The sequence below is a fragment of the Falco rusticolus genome, chromosome 14 (assembly GCF_015220075.1).
Source record: "Falco rusticolus isolate bFalRus1 chromosome 14, bFalRus1.pri, whole genome shotgun sequence".
Classification (NCBI taxonomy): Eukaryota; Metazoa; Chordata; class Aves; order Falconiformes; family Falconidae; genus Falco; species Falco rusticolus.
The window spans coordinates 16831207-16841809 of NC_051200.1; the positions used below are offsets into that span (position 1 = coordinate 16831207).

At 50.5% G+C, this 10603-nt stretch overlaps 1 protein-coding gene across 2 annotated transcripts in view; it reads left to right on the plus strand.

Moving 5' to 3' along the window:
• PCDH19 (protocadherin 19) overlaps positions 1–9709 on the plus strand; it is a 59015-nt gene extending 49306 nt beyond the window's left edge. For both annotated transcript variants that reach the window (XM_037408459.1, XM_037408460.1), the window contains exon 5: positions 5564–9709. In XM_037408459.1, the coding sequence (XP_037264356.1) occupies positions 5564–6153 (590 nt within the window). In that variant the 3' untranslated portion in view covers positions 6154–9709. The remainder of the gene's footprint in view (positions 1–5563) is intronic.
• The last annotated feature ends 894 nt before the right edge of the window (positions 9710–10603 follow it).

Below are 10603 nucleotides of genomic sequence, written 5' to 3' on the forward strand. Positions count from 1 at the left end.
TTTATTATTCATAAATTCCGTCACAAATGTTAGGCCCGCACCCCAGTGAGACATTTGCATTTTATTTTAAGTTTGATCCCCCCTCCCTTAGTTTCATGAACTGAGATTTAATGATTTGCTTTTCCACATCGTTCCTGTGCTGGCTCTCCCTGGCTCTCCTCTTCTTGTTTCAGGAAGAGATTTCTAACATGGAAAAGTGATATTTGAATAGATTCCCCTAAGGCAATCAATTTACTTTTAATTTGTCTGGAACTAAGCTTTTCTTTGTTGCAATGAGAAAGGATTGAAACTGCTGTAAAATTTATTAGCTTCCAGGAAGATTTTGAAATGAATTTTTTAATGATTGTGCTGTTTGCTGTACCCAGGAGCAGTGTCATCATGATTACAGTATAATCATACGGTTGCTGAAGAAACACCGAAATATGGAGATAAAGCCAGGCTCCTGCACGGGGGTACCTACGGTACCGGCCCAGGTATGGGCACACGTGCCCTATGGGGCTGGGGGCTTGGGCTGGGGCCGCTCAGCACCATGCTCACCTGTGCACCCCCCACCCCATGCACGTCCCAGCCAGGCTGCGATTCTTCCAGTTGTCCCTTCTGTTCTTATTTTCCATTTTCAAGCGACTTCTCCGCTCCTCTTCCTTGCTCCCCATGTAATAGCACAAATGAGCTCTACTTACTCACCTCAGCAAAGCTGCTCTGACATGGATTGGATTGAACTGAGCGGCTGTTTGAAAATGGAAACTCCAGGGACTATTGTCATCGCCCAAATTGCACCTTAGATTGTATAACAGCACATGTCATCTGGCCATTTATCAGGAATATTACATTCCCAGGCACTTGCACCTTGCTACGATTTAACTTTGTCTCTTTGGCCAGCGCTGCGATTCCACTGGAGATAATTCAATTGCTCTGAGAGCTGAATGGGCGCCTTGCTCACCGGCTTCGTGTTGCTCTGTCGCAGGTACGCAGGCTTTGAATAGGAGACTGAAAGCACTTGTACACCCTGGACGTTCGTTAATCCTTCCTTTTAATGAGAGGAGGCCCTGTGCAGAGGGGAGGTGGAGGCTGTGTTGCTCCAGTGCCTACCCAGTGTCCTCTGTCAGCTCCTCCTGGGCTCCTCTCAGCTCCTGGCTCTCAGGAGTCCATCCTTTCTCCCTGCCTTTCCAGCCAAGAGCTTTCGCGGTGGGATTGGGAAGTGCTGAGTGTCTCGGCTGGGCAGGCATCAGGGTGGGATTGGGAAATGCTGAGGGTCTCGACTCGGCAGGCAGCGGGGCACTCGGCCCCAGGAATCAGGGCACTGCCAGTGTTTCATGTCACCTCCCTGCCTCTTGTGTCACTGTGCTGTTGTCCCCAGCTCCGTACCCCACCGGTGGGGTGGCTGTGTGTCTGCTAGTGGAGGAGCTGCGGGTGCTGCCTCCCCCCGCAGGCAGAGCCCACTGCCTAGCTCAGAGCCCGCAGGCAGCGCAGGCAGCACAGGCAGCGCAGGCAGTGCAGGCAGCACAGGCAGCACAGGCAGCACAGGCAACACGCGGGGCTGGCTGGGGCTTCTTATTAGTTGCCTTTGTGTGGGTCCCCTGAGGTGCAAGTAGAGCAGGTTTGAAATCTGGAGCTCAACGTGGCTTTTGCTGTACTTGTGAAGGAGCGTATTTATTCTAGAGGTGGCTGTTGGTTTTATTTTATTTCATATTTGCTATGTGAGAGCTTACATTTAGCAATGACACATTTTGTCTGCCAAGCCTGACTACAGGATAACTGCTCACCTCCTGATGGCGAGGCTTTTGCCAAGATGTTTTGTACCTGGGGAACATTTTAAAAGCAACCTGCCCTAAAGTGCTCTGAAACAAAACTCTGGATTTACACTGGGTGAAGGCATGAAGTATGGATATTGCTGCTGTGGGACCCGCGCACCTCGCGTGCCAGACTGCGCAGCCATCACCCACGTGTGGCACCTGCGCTGGGCGAGCTGTTCAGCATCTCTGCAGACTGCCGGCGTGTGACACGGGTGTCCCTACAGCCCCGTGAGCAACAGGACTCTCACCCCAGCGTGTGTGTAGTGTACACCACTTGTTAGAAGGCCCAGCCCAGCTCAGGGCAGCTTGTGCAGCCCCATGCCGCAGTGTCCCCCTGCTCCAGCCCATGCCAGCCGGTGGGTCCTTGCCAGCCTGGTGCGTTGGGCTCCTTGGGGACTGCTTTCCAGGATGAGGTGTTTGCTCCTTGGGTCATGCAGAGCAGCGCTGAAGCTGCGGCGTTGCTCACCCCGTGCTGCCCCTCTGCTGTTCCATCCTCCCTTTGCCTCTTGCCTGGCCCTGTCAGGCAGCAGTTTCACACCAACGTGCTCACCCCCTGCTATCGGTGCGCTGGGGGGGGTGGTGGCAAGCTGCCTGTTTTGGCCACCTGCCACTCCTCGTGTCATGTGTGGTACAGTGGTTATTACCTGGGCTTTGCTCCTTGCATTAAGAACATTTTTTAGTGCAGACAGTAACAGCTGTATTGACTAGGGCAGGTCTAGGGCTATAAAAGAATTTCCTGTTGTCCTATTTCTGGTTGTTAAAGTGGTAAAAACCAAGACAGAACAGTACAGTAAAGAGCCCTTGAATGTGAATGACTGTCCTGGGTGCCGTTGAGGTGGGGTGAATCAGACCTGGCTGTGAAGGGCAGCGCCAGGAGCGTGCCCGGCAGCTCCGTGCCTGCCTCTGCCTTGGGGCAGCAGCTGCTCCTGCACAGGAGGAGGATGCGAGGTGACAGCCCTGGGATCAGCCCTCTGAGCTTGCCTTCTGTGGGCCTGGGATAGCAGAGCAGTGGTGTGGTGTTGGTGTGTATCAACAGGGCATGCTTGTGGTGTAAAAATAGTATTTTATATCAGCGACGGGGTTAAGACAGTGATGGGTGGGTAGCTGAAGGTATGATCTTCACAGTGCCATGGAGAAGTGGCTGCTGCTCAGGGCTCTGTGCTGGTCCCTGGGTCTGCTGCCAGGTCAGGGAAGCCCGGACGTGTGTTGTCCCTGAGAGCAGGGTGGTTTATGGCTGCGGGACATGGTCCCTGCAGGTCAAAGCGGGAACAGGAACGGGGAGGCAGAATGTGTGGTGGAGCTACCTGTTGTCTTCAGGTCTGTGGATGGATGATGACTCCTGCTCCTCTGCCTGTCAGCCCGGCATCTTTCATACATGTTACGTTTCCTTCATAAAATAAAAGATGGAAACAGTATATGTATGTAATGCTTTTCATCTCTTCTCCTGCCTGTGTTTCAGCTGCCACCGGTGCAACTTGTAGGCAAGCATCCTGGTGTACAAAGATCGCGAGTCCCCGGTAGACAGGCACCATGCCAGCTGTCTTCAGTAAGACTGCTCTTAGAGCACAGGTACCTTTCTAGGGTTTGAGGAATATCCACTTGCAATGCAGTAATCAGTGAAGTCCTCAGTTTGTTTTAAAATGTAAAACGTGCCAGCTTGGAATACATGGCTCAAGGCAAGACAAACCCCCCTGTGTTCTGTCCGGGGTGCAGTTTGCCTTGGCTGCGGTGGTCCTGTGGATGTGGGACTGAGCTGTGATGCTGGGCAGGGAGGGTGAGGAGCAGCAGCTCCCCCTGTGCCTTTCTGTGCTGGACCAGCCAGCCCAGTGTGCACCCAGATCTGGTGTTTCATATTTGTGGAGAGACTGAAGTGATGTGTGCTCCAGCAATGTGCCCAAGGTCACACAGCACAATAAATCAGTGTCTCATCGGGGATGAGAACCCAAGATATTTCTGTATCCCCTCCAGCCATCACCAAGTCCTCTGCTATCACAGCCAGACTACACAACTTTGTATGCTCGTAGCAGCCTTTTGAAGGTAAGCTGTGGATAAATAGGCAGGCAGCAACACTTTCTGGGCAATTTTTCTTTTTTTTTTTTTTTTTTAATTCTGCTCAAGTACTTGAAAGTAACAGAATCAAAGTATAAGAACATGGGCTTTTAGATCTCGGTGCAGGTTGTTCTGCATGTGAGGCTCAGAGCATCCTTCTCTCAAACTGCTGTAAAGGTGGCTGCCGAAACCCAGACCTCCTACACATGCACCCGGTGCCGTGCTCCGCACCACCGGGTAGCTGCTCTGATGTAGAGAAAAAGCTAATGCTTTACCCGTAGATTTTTCAATTAATTGGCTTCTTCTCCTTTAAAAAAAAATCCTTTTGTTTTTTTTTTTTTTTTGGAGGTCTGCCTTTTACTCGTTTATTCTCTTTAAGTGTTAAGCTGCTCATATTTTGGTGCATTGTGTTATGTGCTGAGAATTTTTATCAGCCGCCCTAGTGCTCGAATGTGGTGGAAATACCAATGTGTCTGAGGAGTGGAGGTTATGCACACAGATGTACAAAGCATCAAAATGAACGACGGGAAGGAAACCCAGGCTGAGTCTGCACCTTCGCAGGCTTCGATCCATCAAACCAGCACCGACCGAGCGCGGTCTTGTGTGGGTAATGGCATTAGTGCTGTAACGCTGCTTTGTGTGTTTATAGGTTACGGTAGGAAGGAGCTACATCTTGCGTATGGAAAGGTTGTGCTTTATGAGGACTAGCTGCAGTCACAGGTTCTTATCAAATGAAGGAAAAGTCACAAGCTGAGACTGAAAAGCAGCCGAGAGCCTGCGGTGTTTGGTGGGAGCCGCAGCTGGATGCTCAGCAAGGGCTGGGGACGTTGAGACTCCTGGATTTGGTTTCCAGCTTTGCACTCGGCTGAGCCTGGCAGCTTCCCTGGGCCCCAGTCTGTCTGTCTGCGACGGGGGCTTGAGGCCGTGCAGTCCCGTGGGATCGGCCAGCAGCACAGGGATACATGCAAGCAACGGGCACCCGGGTTTGCACCTGCCTGGGAGCCCTCAGACCTGCGTGTGGAAGGCCCCTGGAAAGGGTTAAACCACTGCTCCCTGTTTCAGCCCTGTAAAGTGGTGTTGGGACAGCCCAGAGTGGAGAGAAGGGAACGTTATTGCTCTGGTATGAATAAAGCCCCAGCACTGGGAATGACACATTTAATCTTCAGTGGAGTGGGCAGTCTTGGAGATTTATAAAGCCTCTGTTGTGTGGGAGGTCAGTGGGGATTAAGCAGAAAGTTAAAACACGAATATACACCAAAAAAAAAATAAGAAAACCCCCTCCTCCCTCTGTTCCTTTCCCCGCTTTGCAAAAAGTCAAGCTTAAATGTCACGTCAAACCAAGCTTAAAACATGGTGGCTTTTAGTGCTGGTTGCTAAACCCAGAAAGTGCTGACTTGGAGCGGCTCGACACGTGGGACAGACCCGCTGTGATGGACTCGCAGCTGTAACTCCGTCCCCCAGGTTGCAGGTCTGGCAGTGGCAGATGACACACAACCTGTTGGAAATTGAACTCCAGTCCTTGGAGCAGCAGAGAAATGGCAGTAAAAATCCTTCTTCCGAGCCTTGTCTTGAGAATACTTGCTGTCTGGGGTAGGACAGCCACTGCTGGGGTGGGAGTGGTGCTCGGTGGGGGTCCCCCCTCGGGCAGATGGGGCAGGGGGACGGTGGGCGCTCCCGGCGGGCCTCCCCTCTTCACCATCCCTTGTGTTTTCTCCCCACAGATCAGAGCGAGGGATTTCATTGCAGGGAGGAGTGCCGCATCCTGGGCCACTCGGACAGGTGCTGGATGCCCCGCGGCACTGTCCCCAGCCGCGCCAAGTCCCCTGAGCATGGGAGGAATGTCATCGCCCTCTCCATCGAGGCGACAGCGGTGGACGCGGAGCCTTACGCAGACTGCAGCACAAAAAGGACCTTCGCCACCTTCGGAAAGGAGGGCGGCGAGCCCCTCGCCGACGAGCGGCTCGCCAACCCCAAAGGCAAAAGAACGGTGGACCCCGCCGCCTGCAGCCCCAAGGTGAGCGGCGCCGTCCGCGAGGCAGGCAACGGCTGCGAGGCCGTCAGCCCCGTCACCTCACCCCTCCACCTGAAGAGCCCTTTGTCCGGCAAGCCGGCGGCACCCTACGGTGCCGGGCACTGCGCTGGCAACCGGGAACGGGAGCCCTTTGGGAACAGTGGCCCTTCCCGGCCGACGGAGGCAGAGCCCCGGGGGGCGGACAGCGAGAGCGGCGGGCAGGAGGGCAACCCGCTCCTGCAGGAACGCCGGGAAAAGGACTCGCCTGGCGCCCGGAGACTAAAAGACATCGTCCTCTGAGCGGCACCTGGCAAGAGGAGGAGGAGGAGGAGGAGGAGGATGAGGGACCGCACGACTCCCAGCGCAGATTGTTTTTATTGCTTACCAATGGTTCACAGATTGCTGTATTTAAAAGCTTTCCCTAAATGTATTGTTTATAAATGAAGCTATCGTTAATGTGACAATCCCACTGGTCTCAACAGGCAGCAGGGGTGTGCAGCCGGAGCAAAGTAGCTGGTGTTTTGCTTTTGCCGGGAGGCGGTGGGGTGGCAGGGGGCAGAGGCGTGAGACCCCTCTCTGGTCCTCAGGAGCGCTTGGTATCCCCTCCTCGGAGTTTATATATTTTTATATCTCAAAACAAAGAAAAATTTCCATTCCTGGAAAGAATTGAATGGCAAATTCCTTATTCGGACATCTTTAGTAATCACCCTGGTGGTTTTGTAGTCTAGACAAAATAGCAGCCATTTCTTGTGTGTGGCTGTTCAAAATGACAGTCGGGTGAGTTTTAACATTCACCCAACATGAGGCTGTTTGTAATTTAAGATGTTGCTATTTTGCTATGGACACCTCTGCATTTATGAATCCTTTTGCTGTCACATGCTTATCTGTACTATTATTGTATTTGATATTGCAAATTACTGTATGTCTGGTGATGGCAAAAGGCTTTCAAGCTTAAAAAAAGGGGAAAAAAAATCACAATCGTCTGTCTTAAACTTTGGGGAACCTGCAGTTTTCAGACCCAGTTGAGCAAGCGCTTCTTCCAGCCCCCCCCACATCGCCTGCAGCCCACCCCGGCTGTTGCAGGGCAGTGACAGGGCATTGCGGGAAGATGTTTTGGGGAAAATTCTGCCTGGATTGCAATTCTCAGATGCACTGTGCTGAAATTTTTCCCTTCTCTGTTTCTTTTGCATAATTCCAAGGCAATGCATGGAAAGTTTTTCCAGAAGTTGGTTGTTCTGGTTTTTTTTCCAGTTCCCAGACTTAGATATCCCCCATCTCCAATCATTTCCAAGTCAAAGTGATGGAATTCTTTAAGAGATCTAAATTACCTTCTCAATTAGACACACACTTCTAAGTCAGCATTTCCCAGTCACGATTATGCCAAGTTTGTCTGTGTATGTATGTCATCATGGCATGGATTTTAAACTGTTCCGTTTTCTTTCTATCCCTGCATCATAAATAAGTATGGAATGAGCAATAGTGATGTTAATTTAGGGGCAGACAGGTGATATGTAACAACGATACTAATTCAATTAATGTGCCTTCTTAATGGAGAAAAAATTAAAGCAATTCATTATTTTTTCTCATAATTAAGGACTTTTTTGTGTGGGTACAAATTTACTCATATAAAATTGATTTAAAAATTGAGCTACTTTAATAGCCATTTTGTAGAAGGGAGAGAGGGAAGGGGTTCCACAGCTCTCTGCTCTCTTGCAGTGATAATTCCTCAGTGAGGTATGAGTAAGGTAGGAGGATTTCAGTTAGCATATAATTATTATTATTATTATTATCATTGTTATTAACCCTTCACCGGATGGATTTTTCTACCCTAAATAATGTTTCCTAGAATTTAAAATTGATTATGGAAGGGAAAATATATAGCTCTTGCCAATGTTTGCTGTACCAGCAAGTTGAAATTAGTGGTTTCTAGAGAAATAGTCTTTCTAGGTCTACATATCATGATAAAATATTTGTTACTTTGATTTATTTAAATTAAAAACGTCAACAAGAAAACAAGCTCTAGTCATTATTATCCTCAAAATGAAATTAAGCTCCAGCCATTTATTTCTTCAGGGCAAATTGATCCTGCCTGAAGCCATAGCTGGTCCAAGACAGGTCCGCAGTCAGTCTGTTTCCCCTGCCACATGCTAGGGCCAGGAACTGGGGAAGAACCGTCAAAAAATGGTTGTCTAATGAAATCTGTGACGCTTCCCTCGCTGGTGTTGATGACTACCTCATTCAGCTCCCATCCCACACATTAACGTGATGTCCTGCATCCCTCCGGAAAGCGAACTGGGGATTTTCCCCTCTGTTCTGCAGTTTGAGCCCATTTTTCAGGGATATGTTATTTCTGTTCCGTCAGTGTTTCCTGCCTGCATACTGCTACTGCTGTCATTTATTTCTGGGTTTTTTCCCCAAATGTGTGTGTTGTTGTAACACAAAGAAGAAAGGGGCTGGCTTGGGGCTGTTGGAGTAACTGGATTTTCTGTAACTGTTGGGCTGGGTTTATTCTGATGTTACCTGTTTTTGTCAGCTCTGGGGGGGCTTTTTAGTGGGGAGCTTCTCATATGGGTTTGCTGAGCGGCAGAGCCTGTGATGCCCCGTCTGTCAGATCCTCGTGGCTTTGCAAGGCAATGGCCCCCCATGGCCCCACTGTCCACCCCCCACCTCCAGCAGGATGGGACCAGGCTCCCCCCGTGGACGAGCACTGGTCCCCCCTTCCACGGGCACCCCACCATCATCCCCAGCTGCCCGAAACGTGCCAGCCGTTAATTTCTGCTGAGCATTGCCCTCTGCCTGCGGAGCTGCCACCACCAGCCCGGCGTTTTGGATGAAAAATAGATGCTAACTGAAAAGGAAGAAAAAAAAAAAAAAAAAAGAAATAGAAACATTTCTTTAATTTACCCAGAGGAAACATTCCTTGCCACTCTGAATAAAAGCACAGCCGAGAAGGAATGTGAAATAATTCTGTATTAAAAGGGGGCATTAAAGAGGTCAGCAAACCCTTATGCCTCCAGAAAATTGTTTAAACACCAGTTTTCTGGGCTGACCCGGGCTGCAGCCAGGGATGCTGAGCGAGGGGCCCTTCCCTGGCATGTCCTCACTGTGCGGGGCCGAGGGGAGAGCCGGAGAGCGGCCCCTGCTCCGCCGCCACGGCCCTCTCCTGAATATTTTGCTACTCCTGTCACTGTCCCTCTGTGTCACTTGAGATGAGTTCAGGGCTCCTGGGCAAATCCCAGTCTGTCTTGGTTTTTTCCTAGTTGCATCGAAACTGGCCATGCAAAAATGTTCAAAGCTGCAGGGTGGGTGGGGGTGGGGTTGAGGGGGGGGTTCCAGATGTAATTATTGTGCTTTTTAATAATTTAAACCTGTGCTCAGATCTGGATTAGGAAAAATTGCTGCAGTCTGTTGGTTTCCTTCAGGCAAACCTGCTCTGCTCCCCTGTTTATCCAGGAGAGCAGCAACCACGGTTCTCCCCCCGGCATGATGAGGACCCCTCTGCAGCAGCCCTGTGGCTGGGGACCTGGGGGGGGGGTGGTATGTGAACTCCCCCGTGCCAGCCCAGGGACCCATCCCGGCTGCCTGGGAGCCCCTGACCTTTCCCACCCTTGGGGCTGCAGGGCTGCACTGGGAGGGGTGATGGAGGGGGGGTGATGGAGGGCTGGCGGGGGGTGGTTGATGGCTGGAAAAATCCCCCCGAGCACTGTCCTGGTGAGGTTGTTGCCGTTCCCTATTTGTTGTGAAGCTGGAGGTGGCCTGTGGATCACACATTGTGCAGAAGTGAATTCCTTTTTTTTTTTTTTTTTTCCAAATAGGAAACAAGTTGCTTTTGTAAAGAACACACTGTCTGATGAATATATTGAAATTATTCTTGGGGGAAAAAAAAAATCTAATTATGAATGGAAACACATTTGTCTGTCATTGGGGAAAATTTATGATCTTGTTGCTACAGCTGCTTTCGCAGCGATGGGTAATCTCTAATCCAACCTGTGAGTTGCGGTACCCGTCGGGGAGAAGCCCAGACCCTGCTGCACGCACCGCTGCCAGCGCTGCCGAGACAGATCCTTTATCGGCATCAGCTGATGTTCAGCTGATCTAAGCTGGGATGGAATCTTCCAACGCACCTAATGCAAACTGGTTTCCAGCAGCACGCGCCTCCTTGCAGCCTGGCGGGGCGGCAGGTACGAGCCCTGGGTCTGGCACCGTGACACCGGCACCTTCGTGGCGCGGGAAGAGCCGGCGGCAGCGCCGTCACTGCTCATCTGCCGGCAGCAGGCAGGGCTACCGCGGGACTGAGCGCGGCACGTCTCGTCATGGTGTCTCCGTTGCCGAGTATATGAAGAATAAATTGTTGTATATGCTGATATGTATGTTATGTACATTTTCACAGTGATTGAATCATTGTAAACAACAAAATGGAAAAAGGAAAAAAAAATCACCATTCTGTCTATTTTATGAAGATGATAAAGCAGCTTTATTAAATTATTACAATTCTGTTTCAAAATGGTGTACCTGCCACATTGGGTTTTTTTCATCTGATGAGAACTTTGTTTTCCACCTAAATGTGATTTTTCTTTTTTCTGCTTTGAGCATCTAATGCATTTTAGTATTAAAGCAATTATTGAATAAAATGGAAAGTAAGTGTTTGGTTAACCATGCCTAAGTGGGTTTGCTTTGACGGGCTCCAGGTGCTGGTCCTGCAGAAGCCAGCACATGGCTGGGCCCCACCTGGGTCCCTGGGTGCCACCCC